The sequence below is a fragment of the Protopterus annectens genome, chromosome 1.part0 (genome assembly GCF_019279795.1).
Source record: "Protopterus annectens isolate FY-2018-M chromosome 1.part0, PAN1.0, whole genome shotgun sequence".
NCBI lineage: Eukaryota > Metazoa > Chordata > Ceratodontiformes > Protopteridae > Protopterus > Protopterus annectens.
In genome coordinates, this window is record NC_056725.1 from 124013680 (window position 1) to 124039420 (window position 25741).

The 25741-nt window shown below is 36.8% G+C and overlaps 1 protein-coding gene across 3 annotated transcripts in view; it reads right to left on the reverse strand.

Moving 5' to 3' along the window:
• SYNE1 (spectrin repeat containing nuclear envelope protein 1) overlaps nt 1-25741 on the reverse strand; it is a 2173401-nt gene that overhangs the window by 1038106 nt on the left and 1109554 nt on the right. For all 3 annotated transcript variants that reach the window (XM_044089035.1, XM_044089189.1, XM_044089105.1), the window contains one exon: nt 5428-5601. In XM_044089035.1, the coding sequence (XP_043944970.1) occupies nt 5428-5601 (174 nt within the window). The remainder of the gene's footprint in view (nt 1-5427; nt 5602-25741) is intronic.

A 25741-nucleotide genomic window follows, 5' to 3' on the forward strand; every position in this document is an offset into this window, starting at 1 on the left:
TAGTTATTCCATAATGTGTGTACTAGTACATGCCACTGAAAGTGTACCCAGCATCAGGGCGTTGGCTGCGGGCTCTGTAGTTATTCTATAATGCATGTACTAGTACATGTGACTGAAAGTGTACCCAGCATCAGGGTGTTACATGCTGACTTTATAGTTATTCCATAAAGTGTGTACTAGTACATGCCACTGAAAGTGTACCCAGCATCAGGGTGTTACATGCTGACTTTATAGTTATTCCATAATGCGTGTACTAGTACATGCCACTGAAAGTGTACCCAGCATAAGGGTGTTGGCTGTGGTCTCTATAGTTATTCCATAATGTGTGTACTAGTACATGCCACTGAAAGTGTACCCAGCATCAGGTTGTTGGCTGTGTTCTCTATAGTTATTCCATAATGTGTGTACTAATGCATGCCGCTGAAATTGTACCCAGCACCAGAGTGTTGGGTGCGGGCTCTGTTGTTATTCCATAATGCGTGTACTAGTATGAGTCACTGAAAGTGTACCCAGCATCAGGGTGTTGGCTGTGGTCTCTATAGTTATTCCATAATGCACGTACTAATACATGCCACTGAAAGTGTACCCAGCACCAGGGTGTTGGCTGCAGGCTCTGTAGTTATTCCATAATGCATGTACTAGTACGTGCCACTGAAAGTGTACCCAGCACCAGGGTGCTGGCTGCAGGCTCTGTAGTTATTCCATAATGTATGTACTACTACGTGCCACTGAAAGTTTACCCAGCATCAGGGTGTTGGCTGTGGGTTCTGTAGTTATTCCATAATGCGTGTACTAGTACATGCCACTGAAAGTGTACTCAGCACCAGGGTGTTGGCTGCTGGCTCTTCTAGCTGTTTTTAAACTGGGCTGATTCGTATATCGCAATACTGCCAGTGACAAGTTTATGGAGGCATTTTATTTTTTCAGGTGTAGTTGTACAGTAGTCTGATGAAAATGTAATGGGTCATTCTGAAAGATTTCTCATTCCATATTATTACAAGCAAGGAGTCCCAGTTTACAACAGATTCCCTGTACCTCAGTCTGATGAATGAGCAATGCAGGGAGAAGCTGACACCGATGCTTCATCTTCTTTAGTCTGACTTTGACAGCACAGCCTGTCCTTGCAAAAAAATAGATAATATTCCTGTGCAGCCCAGCAGCCATTTCAGTGCCATAACATATGTCTGTTATGGTTAACTGTCTTCAACATCAGTGGCATATTAGTGCACATCACACATCCTGACAAGTGATATGTAGCATTTCTCTGATGAACATATCAGGGAAAAACACTTATGCTAAATACAATTATTCACTTAGAACTGATTGTTCATTTTGTTATAAAATGCTTCCCATTTTAGCATGGCAATCATAGCCAACTAAAAGAATTTCAGAGATGTTCAAACCTGATCTAAAACTGACTGTGGATATGTAAGTCAGTGAGGACAGCTACATGGTATTAGGAAGTCCTTATCTGCAGAGACGGCAAGCAGTAATTCATAAATGTTTCAGACTACATTGATACGACTGCAGAAAAGAGTATGTTTACATGTAATATAAATTACTAGATCTGGTCATTCTGTGACTGACAGAGATGCTGGTGTAGGTGGAAGTGCAGCAACAGAATGTGGCTGTCACAGTAAGTATACCTACCTCCAGAGGCCCAAATACATGCTTAATTTTTCAGCTTGTTGAGGTAAACATGGAAGTTTTTAACTTGATGTTGTTTAGCCATGGCCTGCTCAGTCACATCACTGTTAGTGGGAGTTAGTGGGATATTGGATACATTGATTTTTGTTTTTCATGAGGCTAGTTTGCACTTGTACCCTCATGAACAGTGGGCTCAGGTCCAAAGAGTATTTTGTTACTCACACATTTCTGAATCTGGGAGCATGCTGTGGATCTTCATCTCCATACTTTTGCATACTCAGATTGTTTTTGGATATTGGTTCATAAGTTCATAGGTTGGTACTAGGCTATCGGCCCTAGGGCCTATGCAAGCCTATGCAAGCCTAGCCATAACAACTCCCTGGATATTTCTTCTCACAATATTTACTTCTCCAGGTCTAGCAGGGCGACTGACATGATCCCCGGGGTGAATTTCCTATCTCCCATCTAAACCTATCCCTCCAGCATGTTTTGTTCATTGTGATGACAAGGTTTAGATCCCTGGAGCGTGTGACGCTGAGGGATTGGGATTTCTTTAAGTGGAGCATGTCCAACAGCTCAGGGTTTGACATGGCCTTGTATGTTAAGCAGAGATTGCCTCTGAGTAGACGATATGCCACAGAGTATAGCTGACGTTTTTTTAGACAGTCAGTATATGGCATCTGCTTTAGGCCTGTGATTCATTTAGTGAGGTATTTCTGTGGCCTTTCCAGCTGTTGCAGATGTCTTGTGAGGTACATACCAAACGGGGCATTGTACTCTATAATGGGGTCTAATGAGGGATGAGTACAGTGGGACAATGACCTCCTTTTTTCTGGATGAAAAGCCCTTAGTGATGAGGTGTGCCACATAGAAGCATTTCCTGACTGTTGTGGCAATGTGGTTATCGAAAGTGAGACCACTGTCCACCTGTGTCCCTAAGTCTCACATCACACTTTCGATGTTTAGTGTCCTGCCACCTATGTGGTAATTCATGGGTACATGTTTTTTTTTCCAAAGGGGATAACTATACATTTCTTGGCATTAAGCTTGAGCCCATGGCTCTGGCACCAGGCATCTGTTTCTGTAAGGCCCTTTTGTAGAATATCCACATCATTTGGGGATTCAATAATGGCTCCCAGTTTGCAGTCATCTGCAAACTTTGTTAGCCAGATTCCCTTAGTGTTGGCCTGTACTTCAGAGAAGTAGATGCCAAACAAGAGTGGTCCCAGGACTGAACCCTGAGGTACTCCACTTGTCACTTGTCTGGAGCTGGATTTGGAGTCGGCTACTTTTACTGTCTGGGTTCTGTCAGTAAGCCAGTTAGCAACCCATTGAGTGATGTAAGGATTTATGCTCAGCTTAGTAAGTTTATCTATGATTCCATAGTGGGGTATGGTGTCAAAGGCCTTGGCAAGGTCCAGATAGGCTGTGTGGACTGCCTTACCCTCATCCACAGCTCTGGAGACTGATTTGAAGAAGTCAATCAGATTCGGGAGACAAGATCGGCCCTTCACAAACCCAAACTGGGTGGGGTCCAGTGTTTGAAGGTTGCCAATGTCTTTGTTTATAAGTTCCATGATAAAGCGTTCCATGCCCTTGCAAATCAGGCTTGTCAGACTGATGGGACGGTAGTTCCCGGGATCCAAGGTGGATCCTCCCTTGTCGAGCGGGATAATTGTAGCTGTGCGCCACTCAGTGGGCACGAAGCCTGAGGTGAGGCTATGATTAAACATGACACTTAGGTGAGGTGCCAGTTCATTTTGTAGTTCATGTAGTACACAGCCTGAGATGTCATCTGGTCCCATGGATGCTGTATTCTTAGCTTTGGAGAGTGCAGTGTCTACCTGTGTGGCTGTGATTATCGGAATTTGGCAATCTTTTGGTATTGAGATGGGCCCTTTAGGGGGTGAGAGTGGGGTGAAGTTGGCACTAAATTGATCTGCCAGGATATTGGCAATATCCTTGGGATCAGTATATTTAATGCCATTCTGTTGTAACTCAGAGCAGATCTGAGCATTGCCATTTAGATTCTTGACATAATTATAGAATGCCTTGTGGTTGTCTTTGGAATCTTTGGCAATTTTATTTTCGTAACTAGATTTTGAGGATTTTCTGAGGGATCTCAGCTTTTTACTGAGGCTGGTGAGGGAGTTTTTTGCATCCTGGGATTTTCCTCTTTTTTACAACAGTTTCTTCCTTGTGTTGTATAGTTTGTTTATAGCAGGGGACCACCAGATTGGCTTCCTTTTTTTGGAGAAGAGCATCTTGGTTCTATTTGGGATGGCACGATTCATGCACGAGTGGATGTGCTCATACAGTGCCTTAGTGTAGGATTCTGCAGTTGAACTTCCAGATCCAGTCTGCGTGGGTGTTGTGAAGTTTGTCACTTCTGACTTCAGTAGCTTGAAGTTGGCTTTGGAGAAATTTTTTAAGGAGGTTTCCTTACTGGGGGGTGGCAGTGGGATGTGGATGTCAAGGGTGATTTGCTTATGGTCAGACCTGACCAATGAGGGAGTGACCACTGGTGTGGAGCATCTATCTCCCATGTTGGCAATGACCAGGTCTAGGATATTGGAGCCCCTGGTAGGACAATGGATTAGTTGATACAAGGCATTGGAATTTATGAATTCCAAGAACCGTTGGGAAAAGGAGTTGGTACCTGAGTAGTTTTCCCAATTAATGGCAGGGTAGTTGAAATCACCCAGTATTAGGGTGTTTGGTTGTATCTTAATATTTTCCAATATGTTTAGAAAGGTGTAGTGAGAATCTTGGGGCATGGTTGGGGATCTGTAGCAAGCTACAGTTTGGATTGCAGTCTTACCTAGTGTTAGTTGCACCTGGAGAATTTCAGATGCATTGTGTTGGGCAACTAGCCTGGAGGTGTGAATATCCTTGGTGAATATGGACACTCCTCCACTGTTAGTGTTTCGGTCCTGGTTTTGTGGCTGAAAAGTGTGGTAAGAATTGTAGCCTGGTATTGCGGGGATGCTTTCTGGAGCCTTGAACCAGGTCTCAGTTACTGCACAGATATCGATATTCTCCATTTTAGGAGTGCCTCAAGAGAATGCATTTTGAGGTTTAGACTTCTAGCATTGAGTAGCATTACCTTCAGATTTTGCCTGCTTCTGTCTGTTATGGTGGTGGTATGAGTATGTGGTTGGTACTCTGTGCTCGCTCACTCACTCACTCACTCACTCACTCACTCACTCACTCACTCACTCACTCACTCACTCACTCACCCACTGACTCACTCACAAGTCACAAACAACTCCTACAGTGACTTTGCAGACAGCCACTTCCCATGGAGTTTTCAACACAAATAGGGAACAGGAAGCAGGCTGACAGGCCTTTCTTCTGTATCACACAGACCTAAAGACACATCTATTAATAATTTAGAGCCTCTGACCCACCTTATGGCATGTCTCTGAAATGCGGAAGGAAACTAGAGCGACTGTACAAACCACACAGGGAGAATGTATAGAGAACTAGCCCTGTGCTATTGCAGGCTGGGTCTAAAAATCCCATTCAAACATTTCTCTTATGCTCCTATTTTTTGTCTCGTTGTTATATTTTGGGAAATGTCCATTCTCATTGGGGAATAAAATAGAAAACTTACCATGTTAACAATATTAAAAAGAGATTAAACAAATTCCAGACAGCATCATGATGCATATATTTAAACCTTGTACATATAACCAGTGAATGCAGAGCAATACCACATCATTTTGCTGCAATTTTAAAAGGCACAGCATAATAAAAATGATTACCAAAGAAACTCACCTCTAAAACATATTCCATCTCTATACCTCTCTTGTGTGCCTCCTTCAGTACTGAAGAGGCTAATGCCATCAACTCCACATGGGACTGACTTTCTCTCTGAAATGTAAAGCTGCTGATTTTCCTGAAGAGTGTTTCTGTCAGAATCATGTGCGACTCCAGCCCCTGAAAATACTCCTAGAAAAATAATGCAAAAAATGGTGTAAAGACATGTAATACATAACTAGGACACAGGAAACCAGATCAAATCCCACAGCTGTCCATTATTCATTAATATGAAGTGTAGCAAGTTACAAAAGGGAAATTTACACAACCCACTGTGCTCTGAACTCCAAGTACCTAGTTAAAACACATCTGCACGTAATTTTTTTATTATAACTTAAAGACACAAATCACTAAGGATCACTAAATGTGTTGAAACTTTACCCTATCAGGCACAATGACAATATACATAACTTTACAGACACTTAAAGGCTTAATGTACTATGGGCTTCCATGCAGATAAGTCACAATGTAATGATATCATATCCTATTAGCAGATTTAAATACAGCAATATTATAACAGTGGGGCATACCTCTCAACCACTTACAGCAAGAAATCTGGACAAAGCCATCAAAAATGGGGGGACAAATACCCAAAAATTGGGACACTTTTTAAACACTGCTCTTAGGAAAATTGATATAACGGCTGACTGTGCATTAGCATGAATTTTCTGAATGAAGTCTGAAACAAATGTCTGTCATTATATTTTGACTATAACCCTCAGTGATTTGCTAATGATTTGCCAGAAATTCACAATTTTATGAGAAACAGACTCAAAATATGAGGCAAAAATGTGGACATTCTGCGAAAATCTGTACAGTTGAGAGGTATGCAGTGGGGATAGACAGAGCAAAGAAAAACAAAGCGAAAGATGAAATCATGAGTACTTGATGTTAACAGTAAAGTATGTCAAAGAACTTAACCACCCACCCAACTAAAGCCAGAATTCATATCTGTCTGTATAGTCCCCATTAAAAATGTACTAACCAGAAGGTAAAGAAATATTGCCTGCTGTTTTGCAATGAATGTAATATTTGCCCTCATGGTTTCTGTTGCGGACACTTAACATACAATACCACTTGCTTATCTCCAGGATGTCTGTATTATATTGACATTTTGTCACAGATGTGTTGTCTAGAATTTCAGCACAATGTACTGTTACTGTTCTATTCACCTAACTTTATGGTGACACCAGCACCCTTTTCTAACTGTTGTATCATTTGTCCATGCGCACTCAAAGTGTCCATTCCCACTGACTCCTCATACTGTCAGATCATTTCAGGTTATCATATGGTAGCATCAGATCTCTGCTCCATGGCACATGAATAGAACTGAACCCTCCCTTCCTATAGTACTTCTCCATTGGATGTAAATGACTCAGGTAGACAGCTGTACATCTTTACACTAGAATTTACCTGGTAGACACTCTGCCATTCTAATAAGCCACACTCTTTTCTCAATCTGTATCACTTCCTTTGCACCTGTTCTCTTAAGAAATATCAATGTCAAATGCAATATTAAATGTCTAGATGCTGCTCTGTAATCAATAAAACTATAGAAAAAAACTTGTTTTCGGAATAAACTTTTTTGCACCACTCCACTGCCCACCTCTCATGCCTTAAACTTTCATGTTATTTGTATTTGCTATGTTATGCCTTGACGATTCACAGTTCACAGACTTATTTACACACACAGGTACATTCTCAGGCTGCACAGTTTAGCATATAATCTTCTGGGGTTGAAAGCATCATAGACTTTACTGAAATACAAACCAAACAAAAGAAAAAGTTGTCATCATTATCACCTTCAACATCATCATCATTATTTTTTGTTCTATTTTATGAGGAATGCATTTTTTACTACTCTGTTTTATAACAATGTATGCACACCTCTTCAGAAAAAGAGAAATGCTGGGCAAATGACTATGTGTGCATGTAGCTGGTTCACTTCTGTGTATTTCCACCATTTCATCTTGTTCAAGTATATACTACTATATTTTCTTGTTGCTATTTGATCACAGTAGTGGCTGAAAATATTCCACTGTTTATGACCAGTTAATTTACCTGGCTATAAAATAAATAAAATGTCTTTCTGACTGCTCTGTTTTATCCAACAAAACCTACACTGCTCTAATTCTGTATTCCACCATATTTTGTAAACTTCAGAACTATTTCTTTAATCAAGGGTTTCATTCATTTTACCACCTCTGTGGTCAGGTTCTCTAATCTGTAGATATCTACCTGTCCTCTCTCTATGCTTTTACTTTTGTGAAAAAGGGGAACTGTTGTACAGTCCGCATATATAGCCTACATCTCCAGTTACTACTGCTAACTGGACAATTTCTCCTTTGTAGTAAAATACTAATCAATGCTGGCATAATGGTACGGGAAGATAATATATATTAATGCTGTTATTAACAAAGACTGATCTTCAAGCTTCTTTTTATTTTAGCTATGTGAGAAACAGAAAGAGAAGTTACGCAATAAATGTAAAGTGCAAAGGAAGGGCAAGCATTATTATCCCACAGTTCTTTCCTTTACTGATAATTTAATTTTAGAAAGCTGAAAACGGAGAAAAGAATGTATAATGCTTTAGGCATTCTGCCGGAAAACATGAAAGAATTTAGTCAATAACCAAAAGAATAAAGAGTTTAGTAAAGATGAAGTTAAACCGGAAAATGGATGAAAAAGCTACTGACGAGATGTAGGTAGAATGAAGTATTAGCAAAAGGCCGTAGCTATATGTAAAAGCTTTACTATGACATGTCAGCACAATTTTTGTCTTTAAAACTGAAGAACAACATAGGATCATTTTCTTTCTCTGTGGTTTAGGGTTCTATGATTAAAGAGAGTATTTATAGACATAAGTGCAATGCTCAAATTGCTTCACCCTGTTCTTTTCTTTGAAACAGATTATTTTATTTATTTATTTATTTACTTATTTGCATGTGCGTGTGTGAATAATTTTTTTCATACAGAAATAGATGAATACTCATTCTAATATAGGGAAGTTATTCAAAAACAGAAAAGCAGGCATCAACTGCATTACCATTCAATGGTGAGAGAAATTAGGGGGATTTGGAAAATAAATATTTAAAAGAAGCAATGTAATGTGGTAATGGAATCAAAATTAGTAAGGGACTGTATAATAATATTTAGAGATCTTTATTTATTTTGAACCAGGCCAGAAGTGTCATTTTGAAGAATAACTATCTGTAAAGAATAAAATACAATATTTTGGTGATTAGCACATTGGAAATAGCCACATAAAGATATAACATTTTATAAATCTAAGAAGAATAAAGACAGCATATTGTATGACTTTAAAGAAAAAAAGTATTTGGCAGTTTTGTTACTATTTCACATAGGAAAGAGATTAGCTCTTAAATGATCTGTTTTTACTGTTTTGTACTGTGAAGACTCAAGGGAATTGGGAATGTTGGGTTAATAAATAATAATAAAATTGTTGTAGCCTACAAAGTTTATGGCTTTTTCTATGTATCATGGATAAAATATGTGGCTAAAACCCAAAGTCAAACACACTGAAATCCTCCCACCAGGATATTGTATCTTTTGTGCAGACCTATAGCCAAAAAAACAGGTGAGGTAGCTATTATATACCCAAAACATATCCTTAATCAGAAAAAGCATCCCTCTTTCAATAATTCAAAGATTCTTATTACCTTATTAAAGATAAATTCTTATATGATCATATGTATCATAGCTTAATATACTACCCTTAGCAATAACATCAGCACAGCAGAGGACATGCATGCAATCCTGGGCATCTACCAATGCACCCCACAAAACCATCATCCTTGAGGGCCTTAATACAAACTGGGACCAGACTGTATCTGATACCCCCACTACCAGTATTGACCTGTATGGTTTCTCACCAAGAAGATATAAGAAGCCCTCCTTTAAGGTCTCTACTCTAAACTGGACTCTCTCAACTAAACCAAGTACTAGCTATGACTATGGCACGCTGTCTGACAACCTAAGCAACCACCTTCCCAGTTTTTATAATAGGGTTGTATGCAATCCAGTAAAACAACATGTATACAAAAATGTGTGTAACCTATCTAATTTTAATGTAAACAATTTCATCTCCACTACAGACAAGCAAACGTAACTGCCAAACCTGAAATAAAAATGAGCAAAGAAAAGGAAAGAACTCCTAGCTTTAATAAAAAAAAATAAATAGAGCTTGGAGATCTTTCTATTTCTTTACTCATTTTTATTTCAATTTCATCTCTAGTATCAAGTAATACAATTAGAATATGTAAAAAAAAATCTTCTTTTAGACAGAGTCATCCTCAAAGTTAACACCCTTAGCAATATCCTGAATGAATGTGTTCCCCTCAGGAGAAAAAGAGTTAAACTTAATCTAGCAACATGACTACGTAAAAATAGTAGGCAACTAATGATGCTTAGAAAGCATGGCACACCAACAAATCCCAGGAAAAAAACGTTTACACTACAAACAGATAACAAATAAAACCAAACGGAGTATAAAGCATGAAAAAAAACTCCACTACTTTAATTTACAGCAGGCACATGAAAATAATCCTAAAAACATTCTGGTCATTGGTCCAAAATCTACTCTATCCAAGCCAAAGTCAACAACACATTCCCTCCCCACAAGCCACTTTATCAACCGTTGCCAATAACTTTAACAAATACTTCCTTCAAGCTGTAGCTGACCTCCACCATAAGAAAATATCTCCTAAAACTAAAAACTAAAGCACTGTTGCAGACAACCTTCCTTCTGAATTTCTAAAAACTGCAATTCAGTCTGTGTCATATCCAATATGTACATTAATAAATAGATCCATTCTAGAATCTCATGTCCCAGCCATTTGGAAGAAGGCATTCATACATCCTCTTCATAAAGGAGGACCTTCCTTTGACTACTCCAACTTCAGACAAGTTGCCATTCTGTCACCATTTTTTAATTCATTAGAAAAGTGTATCCATTCCGAATTACTGCAATACTTTACCATAAACAATCTTTTCTAGACCCATACAACATGGTTTTCGTCCCAACCATAGCACCACTACTGCCCTATATCGCTTTGCTGATACCATTAATAAAAACAGAAATATCAGAAACCAGGTATCTTCCTTATTCTTAGACCTGTCCAGAGCATTTGACACCATTCTTACCATAAACTATTACTAAAACCCCCATCCCAGGGTCTCTCCCACTCCTCCCTCTCTGGTTTAACAGCTACCTAACAGATTCCACACAGTCAAATGGCAGCAAAAAAACTGAAGAAGTGCTACAAGGTTCCATGTTTGTACCCCTATTATTTAACATATTTATAAATGATCTACACACTGCTTCCAAACATGCCACTCTTGTACGATATGCAAATTAACCAACATTCACCTGCACAACTTCTAACCTATAAAAACTCCAAAAAACTACCCAAGAATCCTATATATCCATAGAATATATCCTATATATCCATAGAATCCTGGCTAGACAACACACAACTCTTAACCCCAGAAAAACAAAACTATTACTTCTTACCCCTAAACATTCTCCCAAAGCAAAACTCTTGTCAAAATCTTTTCATTAAGTAACAACCTCATTGAACAGGACCCTAACACCAAACTCTTAGGAGTCACCATTGATGACAACTTGAAATATGACCTATACTTCCAAACTGTTACTAACAAAAAAAAAAAAACCACCAAAAGCTTGGCTTCTTGTATAGAGCAAAATCCTACCTAACAGACAAAAATAGTGACATCACAGCTAAAGCCTTCCTCCTACCTACCCTACTGTATGCCTCTGCACTCTTTACTAACCTACAGACTTCAGCACAAAGTTGGAACAATATTACAATACAGTAGCTTTCTTTGTTGCAATCACCCCTTTAGAACCCATCACTGTTCTGCCCTTAAACAACTAAATTGGAGTGAAATTCCATATAATCTCCACTACAGTCAGGTCATCTACTACTAGCTCATACTCCAATATACCACCCTGATAACTGTCCAGCACTAATAGGCATGCTTCAGCACTAACACCCTACCAAACCTCTTTGCTCTAAAAATAAACTCCTCCTCTCAGTCACTAAGCCCAAAATGCATCAGGAGCCTCCTTATACTCAAAGTCTGTATCTCTGCCCTCGAATGCCCTCCCACATGCTCTCAGACTTCTTGGAAATCCAGCAGGCATCCAAAATACATTTATGAGAACACTTCTCAACATCCTGGCTCTGTAGCTGTACCTCCCCAGGGTAAGTATAACATCTCTGCTTCCTTCCTTCTTTTCTGCTCTACCTCTGCTCTCCTCTCCTCTGTTACCAACTATCACTCTGTCTTCACACACTCCACCTTCCACCTATGACTCTCTTAACTCTTTTACCACTCATTTTATTTACATCTCAAAGTAAAATCAGTCCTTTGCTATCCACCCTTTGTAAATAACTCAGTACTCTGCTTTGTGACATTTATCCTGCTGCATAGTTATTTAAGTATATATATATATATATATATATATATATATATATATATATATGTATAGAGTATATAATTAGTATAAGAAGCCTTTTTATAGTATATATAGTTACTATCTTATCTATTGTGACACTTTAAAATTTTAATTGTATTCTGAATGACATTGTTAATATTATGCAATTTAAAAAGATTTTTATTGGGCTGCACATACTGCAGTTTTTTTTCCCTGGGTCTCCTCTGAAAAGGGGTCTTTGTGCTCAGCCGTACTTCCCCGGACAACAAATGTAAAATAAATTATTCAACAGACAATTGATCAAAGCTGCAAAAAGACAAAAGAAAACAAAGTAATTACAGTTTCAGTTGGGTAAAATAAACATTAATAGACATTTTTGTACCTAACACAGCCCCTAACTTATAAATACTATTTCCATCGTCAGACAGCTATTGAGAAAAGACAGACACAAGTTTTAATCACTGCTAGAGCACAAATGGAAACTACACTTATGGGATTCTCTGTGTGCAACAGTGATCAGGAACTTAAGTTGTGCAAGTGCATAACAGTTAAGTTTATGAAGGGGAAGAGATGCAAGCTTTAACAAAGAATTGCATGCTAAATTTTTCACGTTAAACTTTGATTGGCAGATATGGGGAAGTTTTATAAAATGTTTACTACAGTAAGGAAATATATAGATATATTAAGTTATTTATGCAAAAGATGCAGCACTTTCTTTTTTTATATGTAAAGCAAGGGCTCTATATCAGTTTATCGAAACAGCTGAAGTTCGAACACCATATGTTCGAACTTCAAACCACAAATAGCAAAAACATCAAAGTCTTTTTTTTCCCAGGGGAAAAAATTGCTGTTCCAAGAAACACACACGCAACACAAACACACCAAAACAATACCAATCCACACACATACACTCAAAATTCTACATCTAACCCTACACTAAACTGTACATACACTACTACCTATCCACTTACCTTAACCCAAACCCTAACCCTAAGTTCCGTCACTATCACACACTCACCTGACCCGCGCCCTAACCCTAACTCACCTAACCCTAACTCACCTAACCCGCGCCCTAACCCTAACATCCACACAATCGCACACTTACCTGAACCTGACCCGTAACTTCCCACCACAGTCCTGATACTCGTGAAGCCACAGAAACGGCCCACCAAATTCTTTCCCTGGGAAAGAATTCGGTGGGCCGCGGCTTCGCGATTACCAATGTTTGAACTTTATAGTTCAAACATCTGGTATTCGATATTCAGCCGTTTCGACGGACTGATATAAACCCTAAAGCAAGCACTTGGTTCTCTAGTACAGTCCCAGTAGGGCCTCTTCTCTGTGTGGAGGCTGCATGTCTTCCTGTGCCCGTATGGAGATTTGCTGGTACTATGGCTTTCTCCCATATTAAGAAAACATGCTGATAGGTGAGCTGGTGAAATGAACTTGCCCACAGATGTATGCACAGTGTGCCTATGTATGCACATGCATAATACAATAGAACAGTATCACATCACATGCTTTATGTCTCTGCAGGCAGGGGGTATTCTCTGACTCACAGTGACCTTGAAAAGGATAAAGCATGTATCAGAAAACGAATGAGTGCATACATGAAAAGTAAGCTATTTCTTTTGGTTAACAATTAGAAAAGCCTAAACTGTTTTCAGTAAATATTATGGGATGTTTTACATTCAACTATACTAGCACCAACTTAGGCAGATGTGATCCTTGTTTAACAGCTCATTCAAAGGCTAGCATAACAAAAGTTCAAAGTGACTTATTGCTGTAACACAGTGCTTATATTGAAACACAGATATAAATATCTGAAGTCAGGGAATAGAACATACTCCTATCACAATGTCATTAATTAGGGAGAAACAAGAAATTCATATTGTGTCTTCTGCAAATACAACAGGTAGGTTTCAATGGTGCAATATAATGCCTTTAAAATAAATGTTTACCATGGAATTAGTGTTCCTTACTAAAATTTAATAGCCAGAGTGGTACCTACCAAAACCTTTGATGAAGAATTATATAACCATCTTGGGTTAAATGTATTATTTACTTACTTATCTACATTTTTAAAACAAACAAAAACACCGGGACCAAGCTTACAGTTACAAAACAATAAAAAACACAAACTGGATTATGGGAATAGTTACACAACTACTTTTTTCACTCAGTTTAATACTTTCATCCTTAAAATTTGCACTTCTTCAGAACTGAGTACAAAATACTTAATACTATTTAAATAATAAAAATATATGTTAACCAATGAAGTAATTTGTATCCTAAAGAAAACTCTCCAAAAAATCCAGCCTACTTTAACATTATTAAGAAAAAAGCCAGATACAACAAGAACTAGACCGGTTTCAGCTATTCAAGCTTTCATCAGTAGTTGAAAAACACAAAATAAGAGCTGCTCCTTATATACCCCATTAGAGAGCTATGACATCACTTCCTGTCAAGGAAGAAAAAACAATGATTATGTTGCAAATAATAATGAAAAATAGAACATATATAAATGACATACAATAAGTTTGCAGAGATTGTAGTTGTCCATCAGAGGCTGTACCAAACCATCAATAATATCAAATTGTAAAAAAATATAAGATAAAGTGTTACCTTAATGTTGTGGAGTAGATGAGTGCTGTATGAAGATGAAGGGGGTTAACACAATAAGACATAGTTGTTGATGAAGATATCCATAATAAATATGGGTCCCACTATAAACAAAATTCTTGTTCAATAAGAAAAATCTGAGAATAGTGAGTACAATAAGAATTTGTAAAAAGTTCACATTTTGTCATTGAGCCCTGGTGGGAAGAGCCCACCCAATTTAACTATCCATCTTTTCTCTTTATTGTTAAGGATCTCATGCCATCCTGTTTTGAATGCCCTATTTCCAATGATGTTATCAATGATACAAAAAGAAAATTTGGCCGTAGGATGCTTAGTAGTGTGTCTGTATAAAGCGTTTGTTGATCTGCAATTCCTGATATCTCCCAAATGTTCTGATATCCTGATGCGGAATTGTCTGGATGTTTGGCCTACATAGAAAGCCTGGCATGTGCATGTAGCTAGATAAATAATCCAGTCAGAACTGCAGTTCCCAAAGATTTTGATATCATGTACCTGGCCAGTATTCTTACTTGTGAAACTTTTAGTTTTGAATATATAGCCACAAAAACTGCAGTGGCCACAGGGATATGTGCCCACTAATTTGTCTCCTGTTAAGGTTCTCTGTGTAGCAGTGTTGTCATACATAATATTCCTTTTGTAATGAGAAAAATGGGAACCCAATGTTCTGCCCTTCCTATAAGAGAAATAACAACGTTCTCCTAAATAGCCCTCCAAAAGAGGGTGGGATGTAAGTATATTCCAATGTGTATTGATGATGTTGATAAGATTGTGACTGTTTCTTCCATATGTGGTGATAAATCTACATATGTCCGGATTATTAGATCTAGCTTTTTCCTTGTAAACTAGTAGTGACTCCCTGGGTAGCGTTGTGCTCCATTGTACAGCAGAACTGATGGCATCTCGATGGTATCTGTTCTGAAGAACATATTCTTTTGATTCTCAGAAACTGAGATTTTGGAATGTTCTTGATAATGTGTTTCGGATGGAGACTGTTGGCATGTAGTAATGTGTTATATTGTGGAAACTTGCGATGAACAGATGTTTTGAGTGTATGATCCGATTGTCGTTGTAAATGGACATCCAGAAAATGAATGTCATTCAAATTATATTCCACAGTGAATTCAGTCCCCCACATATTTCCATTGAGATGTTCCATGAATTCTTGAAGATAGTCCGGACCTCCTTTCCATACAAGCCAACAGTCATCCAAATATCTCCTCCAGATGTCAATTTCGGGTAGATACACATTATGCAATTCATCATAAACTGATGTTTATAGTGGGACCCATATTTATTATGGATATCTTCATCAACAACTATGTTTTATTGTGTTAACCCTCTTCATCTTCATACAGCACTCATCTACTCCACAACATCAAGGTAACATTTTATCTTATATTTTTTTGCAATTTGATATTATTGATGGTTTGGTACAGCCTCTGATGGACAACTACAATCTCTGCAAACTTATTGTATGTCATTTATATATGTTCTATTTTTCATTATTATTTGCAACATAATCATCATCAGGAAGTGATGTCATAGCTCTCTTATGGGGTATATAAGGAGCAGCTCTTATTTTGTGTTTTTCAACTACTGATGAAAGCTTGAATAGCTGAAACCGGTCTAGTTCTTGTATAATAAAATATTTGTATTGGAACCACTCGAGGTGCTGGCTTTTTTCTTAATATTGTTCACAGCAGCTTGGTTGCCGAGCACCAGCCGTACTTGCTAGCTTGATTCCTCACTGAACACTACTTTAACACTGCAAGCATTCAGACTCAGTTGAAAAGTACTTAAGACAAATTCTCTATGAATGCTTTCTAAAAATAATAAACAATTTTTAATTTATTTTTCTGCGATTTTAAAACACTTTTGACATCAACATGTCTATTTAGCCCAGTTCTTTGATTTCAAGCTGATTGTTTATGTCATCACCTTTATCATTGTGAGAAACTACCTAATATAAAAAAAATAATAATTTTCTAAAATCAACAGAAACAGTGGAATTTATTTTGTGCAAATTGCAGCGCAACAACAGCACAGTGGTGTAGTGGTAGTGTTGTCGCCTCACAACAAGAGGTTCTCCGGTTCAATTTTCGGCTGGAGTGCCTTCTGTGTGGAGTTTGCATGTCTTCCCTGCATTCTTGTGGGTTTCCTCCGGGTGCTCTGGTTTCCTCCCACGTTACAAAGACATACATCTGGACTGTTTCTCCCTGGACCTCCACTGAAAATTGGCTTCACTACAAGTCAGACTTTCCCACTTAACAAATGTTAAATAAAATAAGTTATTGCACTATTCTTCATAAAAATTTTGCTATTGTGGTAAGTCACTTATGATTTCTGTCAGCCAACAATGCCAGGACCATCCCCGAGGGCAAATTACTTTATTATTTTTTTTTTCAAATACTTCCTAGACTCACACACAGCTGCTGAGTCCTAATTACACCTCTGTCCTTAGCAGCATAATTCTTTTTTGTGTTTGGATAACCAACATGCTCCTATCCTCTAACATTGCAGTACTTCACACAGAAGTGAATCCCACTGCCATCTATTGTATTATTTACTATAGTGAAATAACAAAAGTGTAGAACTGAATGTTTACATTGTTATTTGATACGTTACACAGCACACTGATTAAAGGACCACTATGGAGGGAGAAATTAAAAAAAAAACAGTTGTTTTTTATCTTTTCTTGAATTTCTACACAGTGCTAACCTGTATTCATCAGAAAGTAGTAGTCAGTATTAATTTTCTTGTGTTTGTAACCACCAATGTCCTTCAGGGGGCAGATATTTTTATCAGAGCTTGCTTTCTTCTAAAGCTAAATCTTCCCCATAGTACAACAGTTGTTGAGGTTATAATGCCCATGGCTGGACAAGAAGTAGTGTTACTTTTCACAGGCCTTTGTACTAGTATCACTTAATGTTCTGTAGTGCCTCTTACAAATGTTTTTCCTACTGATGTGTTACAGATTCTATGAAAAAGGCATACAAAAATATCAACTCATTGCTGAGATAACAGGTTTTTTGGGGAGATACTGCCTTTGTGTGTTTCAGTTCCTTCTCAAGTTCCTCCTCCCATTTCCCCTCCCTCAGTAAGCCACAGTTATCACAGTTCTTGCCCTGCAAGGTTTAGTTAATTAATCACCTATGAGTAACAATAGATATCAGACAGAACAGTCTGCGCTGTGTGCCAATAAAAGTGTTCCCTCATCTCTCTTCATAGTCATGTCATCTGAATATCACTTTCACAGTAAATAATGTTACAAAAATGCTTGTATCAGTCATTAGCATGCATGAGTCTATGTATTCCAGAAACTGTATTGTGCTCTGTTATTAGAATTCATACTGGCTACTCACAGCTGTTATGTCTGCAAGCAAAAGCACTTATCACCCACCATTCTAGGAATAAAACATTTTTATGTTGTATTTTAAAATATGATAGGTTGGTTATTTAAACTCAACTGAATTTTATATGTTTACAGTTAACATTGATGATTTTTAATATATACAATAACTTTGGAAAGTTTTATTTGAGTGTTATACCTTTAAGACCTGATTACAGGTATTTTATGTTAAGGGGAGAATCATTTAAAAGCAGCATTTGGTGTGTGTATTCTAGATTCTAATGAAGTCTGTTGTGCACAAATGAAAAGCTATATTGTGCATTACACAAGTTTAAATAAATTTGTGGTATCTACCTTTACTAACAGTGCCTATTTTTGGATCTGTTTTACAACCAGTGTTTTCACTGGTATTTGGAGTTCTAGCTGTTTTTTCCAAGTTGTTTTATTAGAGGTGATGGCTACCCCAAATAGTGCTTTTTATGAAAGGAACTTTAATGGAGTTGTGTAAGAGGATATAAATGGTGGTTTTATCAAAACTTCCAAAACAAAATTTAAATCCCAAGGGAGAACAATTTCTCTGACTGGAGGTCTAAGTAAGAAGAGAGTTTTTATGATTATCTGCTCTTTGCCCAGGACACTTTTCCACCTAAGTACCTATGAAGCAGTCTTCATGGAGTGAAACTGCTGACCAGTTACATCCTTTTAAGTATTAGAACAAAAAAGGAATATAAAGTTACACGGGAACCAGTAAAATGTCTTCTAAGTAATGCTAGAGGCTTAGGAAAATATTTGCTGAATTAAGCTGCTTTACAGCTGCAGAACAATATAAAATTATAGTGATAACAGAAGCTTGGGAATCCTTCTCTTTTTCACTTAAAAGAGTCTGTTAAATATGAATGCTGAAGGCAATTTTGAAGAGGTGGTGGGGTAGTGTTATGGCTACATAGCTCTATTAGATCATCCCTATTTAGGAATATGCCTGTTTATAAGACAATGACCATTTGGATTCATACATGTACAACAAGACAATTATATATAGTACTGTCCTATCATAGACCAAATATAGACAATACTTTGCATAAGGAGTATTTGCATAATTCAGATGACTGCCTGAATAGTAAACATGACATACTATTATTGGGTGATTTAAATTACCCTGGAATATGTTGGCAGTCACTATGTATTACCTGTTACTTTGCTAAAGAATATGTCGATCTTGTCTCATACTACAGAATGACTGAGGTAGTAAAATTCAACACCAGGGGAAAAATATTTTGGACTTTACATTGACTAATATACCAACTAAAGTTCAACCCATAAAGATACTTCTGCCATTACAGTCATGAGACCCTAACTCTCACATTTGTTATTGATAATTCATTAACTGGAACTACACATTTAAAAACATATGTGGAAAGTTAGATTTAAAAAGTTTTGCTGAGCATTATGTGAGACATGATTGGATGACTACAGTTGGTAGGTCAGATAGTTACTATATAGTGTTTTGGAGAAGCTGCTTCAAGAGGGAGTTGCTACTATAGTAAAACAAAAGAAAAACAATTCCACTTTCCCAGTTTGGTGAAAGAAAGAAATTTTGAGACTGTACAGGAAGAAAAAGCTGAGCTCAAACACTTTAGTAAGGTTCAAAAGTAAGAGCACTGACAGTACTACAGCTGGGAAATTTATTACAAAAATAAAGAAAGAATCAAAACAAAGTTAAAAAGAATAAATCCTTACAAAACAGTGGTAAGTGCTTTCAGGGATCTACCCCTTCATCAGACAACAGTTAAAAATCCCATAATTCATTAAATACTGGAGGTTAGTCACATGATGTTTCAAAATTTCAGTTGCACCCAATAAGGACATAACAATTAGTGCATCAGTACATATGTCCCTATGTCTTGTCCCTTGAGGGCTATGCATATTGACCATGCCAACCTATGGTCAAACATATCCAGAACTTCTTAGGCGCTGGCAAATCATAAACTTAGAGAGCAGTTCCAAATACCTGCATCTACTGATAGACTTTTTCCATCCACAAGAGGACGAGCTAGCTAAAGACATTAATATTGTCTATGGCAGCATTATAGATAGCTATTCTACACAAATAGTAGGTACAAAGCTGGATACTTTACATGAAAATATATTAAACTATGAGAAAAGACATGCTGCAGTTAAAACCCATAAATTGAACAGGGATTTTAATGATTTCCAGCATGGGAATGTATTCTCTTGGGTGAGGGAACACCCTCCCAAGAGCCAGACCACACAGACAGCTCGGGGATCCAATCAGCAGCTCCACAGAGGCAACGCTATGATGACGTTAATTTGAATGAAGGAATAGGTGACACACCCACTCCAACTGAGTCTGAGCAAGCAATAAGCAATGAAGCAACTGCCAGCTTTGCTGGTGTTGTAAAAAACAGTGTAAAGCCGGTTTTTGGTTCTAAAGTACATGCACTACAACCTGACAGGAGCGATGCTCCGGTGGTTAAACCCAAAGAAATGAGAAACATTCAGCTACCTTCTAACAGTTTATCTAATGACCTTTACCCAGTGAACAACATGGATCTTTTTTACTACAGGAACCCCTGCCAATAAGAAAGTCAGCGGAGACCACTGAGTGCAGAGGGACAGGACAGAAAGAGGTTGAGGAAAGTTTGATTTTTAACATTTCGTCATACCCATTGACTGAAAACCAGGTGAGACTTTTAAATAAAGGGCTCAGTTTTGTTCCAGCAAAGAAAGCTGATTTAACTGATGTAATAAAAGACCTTAGACTTTTTGGCCGGACTTTGACACTTAAAACTTTGTTTGGCAACAGCCCTCATATGACCAGCAATTTATTTAAAAAAACGAGTACATTTATTCCACCATGTAATGCAGTTATTGAAACATTCCTTGACATCTGTGACCAAGAACTAAGAGAGAAGTTGGATGTGAGCAAAAATTGCAGCTCTAACACTTTCTATAATTTGAGCAAAGATGAATATCATGCTATGATTGATTTAAAACGCATGCATTCTATTGAAATAAGACCGGCAGACAAGGGATGGGGAATAGTGGTGATGGATAAACAGCTATATGTTGAACAAATGTTACGATTATTAGATGATGACTCCACATATCAGAATATATCTAACAATGTTGTAAAAAGTGTTATTGATAAAGTATCCTTTTTGATGTTTGATTTGTTAATTACTGGTGTGATTAATGAGGAACTGTTTGAATACTTTTCGGTCAGTAATCCCACTATACCTGAGATTTATGGCTTACCTAAGATACATAAGCATTTGTCAGTTCCACCCATGTGTCCCATAGTCTTAGGTAAAGGATGGGTTACTGAACCTCTATCTATTTTTATTGAGAAGAATCTACATCCACTCTTATCGAATTGTGAGACTGTGCTAAGAGATTCTAACGTTTTTCTTGAAACTCTTAGGATGAAATGGATGAATATAGATACCAACCATTGTTGTTTATTGGTAACAATGGATATAGAATCATTATTCACGGTGATTCCGAATGAATGGGGAATAAAGACCATAAGGTAACTACTTCACAGTGTAGACTATAACAAGAACAAATGTGACCTCATTTGTGCTTTGTTGGATATAGTACTGACCAATAATGTTTTCTTATTTCAACAACAGAAGGTTGGTGTGGCTATGGGCACAGCTTGTGCGAATAGCTACACCAACCTTTCTTTGGTTCAATGGGAACGCACACATGTGTTAACCAATAGTACATATGGCAGGTATATCGAGTGGTATGTCAGGTTTGTGGATGATTATTTTTTTGCTGTGGAATGGTACAGAGGTAGAGCTAAATGCATTTTTCAGTTACCTCAATAATACCACTCAATTTCTTAGATTTACCTCTCAATATTCCATAACTGAAATTGCCTTTCTTGACGTCAAAGTAAGAAAAGATGAATTAAACCAGATTAGAACTGGTTTGTTTGTGAAACATGTTAGAAAAAACACGTTCCTACATAACACCAGTGTGCACCTGAACCACACCAAGGTCAACATCATCAAAGGCCAAGTATGCAGGATTATGAGACTGTTTAATGATGATGATTAACTACAAATAGCCCTGGACCAACTTAAATCTGAGTGTTTAAACAGGGGCTATGATGCTAGAACTATAGACAGGTGCATTCTAGATGGTTGGAGCAATAGGACGGGTAGATGTAGACCCTATTATGATACACACACTACAACTCGAGCAAGCGGGCAAGTCAATGATCGCGATGAGGTAAGGCATATACATACAGGCACAGATAACACACTTAGGATGCCACTCACTTTTGCAAGCAACATAAGTGTAGTATGTGATGTAGTAACCAAAAATTGGGGTATTCTATCCACGATTGATAACCTACAGGGTATAGTTGGTACTAAGCCAAGTTTCACTTTTAGGAACAATAGAACATTGAGAAATGAACTATGTTATAGTAATGCAGCAACCAATACTGTCAGTAGATCAGATAGATTGGGCACATACATGTGTAGAAATTGTTGAGCATGTAAACACATACACAATGGCAGGACTTTTACACATCCCTCGAAGAAATTCAGTCATAGCAGTAATCTCTATGCTGATTGTTCCACATCAAACGTGGTCTACTTCACCTTCTGTGTAGTATGCTACAGCTTCTACATAGGTAAGATCAATAGATGCCTGAAGGACAGGATCCTGGATCATTATAGGGATATTAGGAACTGTAAGGAGAATAGTGAGATTGCTATGCACAACATGAATACAGGACCTGAACATATTTTTAAATTTCTGGTTTTACAAATATTGTCTGAGAAATTAAGGTGGGGTAACTTATCTAATGACACAGAAGCTGCTGAGCAGAGATGGATTATTAGATTTAATGCAGAAAAGGTTGAATCAAATGGTGTCACTTAAACCTTTTTTAAAAGCTCGACCTTTGAAACATTGATTCTCTTGAATTTTTAGATTTTTAATGTTACAATAAATTTTCTATATATTTTTACATTGTATTTTAGATTGTCTGATTATTTATTTATATATATATATATATATATATATATATATATATATATATATTAGCATTTTATATTTCATATTAAAATTTTTAATGTATGTATTTATATAAGCTGGATGCACTATTGTATTGTGTATATATATATATATATATATATATATATATATATGTATTTTATATATATATATATATATATATATATATATATATATGAATAGTGTTGTTGCTAGGATTATCAGGATTTTATTATATATAGTTATACACCATACAAGGTTATACACATTTCTTATTTATCTTAGCTATAATTCCTTTAGTGTATGGTCTTTTTATTTGCATAACTGTGCTAATATGTACTGATGCACTAATTGTTATGTCTTTATTGGGTACAACTGAAATTTTGAAACATCATGTGACTAACCTCCAGTATTTAATGAATTATGGGATTTATAACTGTTGTCTGATGAAGGGGTAGATCCCTGAAAGTGCTCACCACTGCTTTGTAAGGATTTATTCTTTGTAGCTTTGTTTTGATTTTTTCTTTATTTTTGTAATACATTTCCCAGCTGTGGTACTGTCAGTGCTCTTACTTTTGTTGCTTTTCACTTTTCACTGACAGTTTTGTGCTTAGAGAGAGAAGATTTGATTTTATTACTTTAGTAAGGTTCCCTTCAAATACGAACAGAAAGACATTTAATGTATCATGTACAAACTAAATATAAATGCATTTTCAGAATGAATTGATTAGTAATACCTCAAATAAAAAAAGTGTTTTATTCATATATAAATGAAATTAACGGCAATATTTTTCATACCAATGTTGTTAATTAATGGTGAGGCAATTACTGAGCCTAGTAAAATTGTCAAAGAATTTCATTTATTTTTCTGAAACATCTGGCAAGATAGTACAGATAAGGACAATGTCTACAGTTATTTTGTAACAGGGTCATGACCAGTGATAACAGGAACAAATATTACCAGAGTACTTGCCAAGTTAAAAGATACTACCTGTTTGGGTGCTGATCTGATCCCAAGTCAGTTGTGGAACTCTTTAATACTATTTTATCTACCTTAAGTTTGATATTTAATAAACTTTTAGAATCAAGAACTGTTCCAGAAGCCTGGAAACTGTCCTATTTAAGTCCAGTTCATGACAGTTGGTCAAAGGATCATATGGGTAATTTTAGACCCATCAGTTCAGCTTTCTTATTTGGGAAAATGTTTTGAGAGCTGTCTATTAGGTGTTATTGAGAAATCAGAAGGAAACAAAAGCCTTGATATATATACATACATATATATATATATATATATATATATATATATATATATATATATATCAACATGGTTTCATAAAAGGGTGATCTAGTCTTAGTAACTTGATTAGTTTTTATGACCAGTCTTGGATCTGGGCCTATATCCTGGATTTATTTTTCTGGATCTTGTGAAAGCTTTTGACAGTTTTCCCCACAAGGTTATTATTAAATGTTTACAGGAACATAAAATTAGTACATACATCGTGAGGTGGATTGCTAATTGATTATATGAAAACAATGTGTAACAATACAATGTTCTTACTCTGATTACTCACAGGTTAAAGCTGGAGTACAGGGTTCTGTCATGGGTCCAGTTTTATTTCATATGCTGTTTGCTGCATTACCCAAGAATAATACATTTTCAGTTTATAAGTATGCTGATGAGTGCAAGATTGGTTTCTCAATTCAAAATCCCTCTGATGTAATGATTTCCATAATTATTTACAACATCTAAGTTGCTGGGCACTGGAAACAGGTTTAACATTCCCTCCAAACAAGTCTAAGATTATGTATTTTTCAAATAGATGCTCAAGGCTTCCTGTATATTTGTGTCTTCCCTATTGAGGTATAGGAATATAAAGTCTTGGCTATACTTATTATCTCTAAGTTGTACTTTCATACACATGTAAATAAAATTTCTACAAAGACAACTAAGTATATGGGATACCTGCTAAGGATATTATCTACTAAGGATAAGCACATATTGACTTTGGTATTTAAAACTTATATAAGCATCTATCGGGCATTTGTTTGACCAATCCCGACTAAAACCCTCCTTCTTCCTCCCTTCCATCTCACCTACTCCTAGCCCCTGCCTAATGCCTACTAAACATTACCTGCTTGAACTTATTACAACATTGTAAATGAGACTGAGGTTTAACCAGTTTGGAACAGCATCGGGTGGAGCTTAGTACTATCTGCTACATTCAGCCTACATTGATTCCTAGCCTCTAGCCAGATACTGCCAAGTCTCCTATCTATGTAATTCTAATGTTTTGCCTATTGTATGTATTCTTCTTTAATATTGTATATTCAATTGCTGTAATCTAGTGTTTTGTCTATTGCATGTATTCTTCCTTATATTATAGATTCAATTGCTCTTGTACTCTGCTGCTCATTTACTATTATGTGGAGCTTTTCTCCCTGGGCCTTCACTGAAAAAGGACCTATGTCCAGTTGGAACTTCCCAGTAAACAAATGTAAATAAATAAATTAATTAAATAAATAAATAAGACCATTACTGGAGCACAATAACAATTTTTGTACTTATACTCAATGGCAATTGAAAAAACATGAAGGAGTCCAAAGAAGATTTTAAAAAATTATTGAGAAATATAGATTTATGGATTATGGCTGTTGGTGTAAATTGTTAAATTGTACAATTTGTATAATCTCTGTTATATGTATATATGTGGAAAGTTGTTATCAGCATATAAGCTCCCATATTATAAATTATGGACAGCATCAAA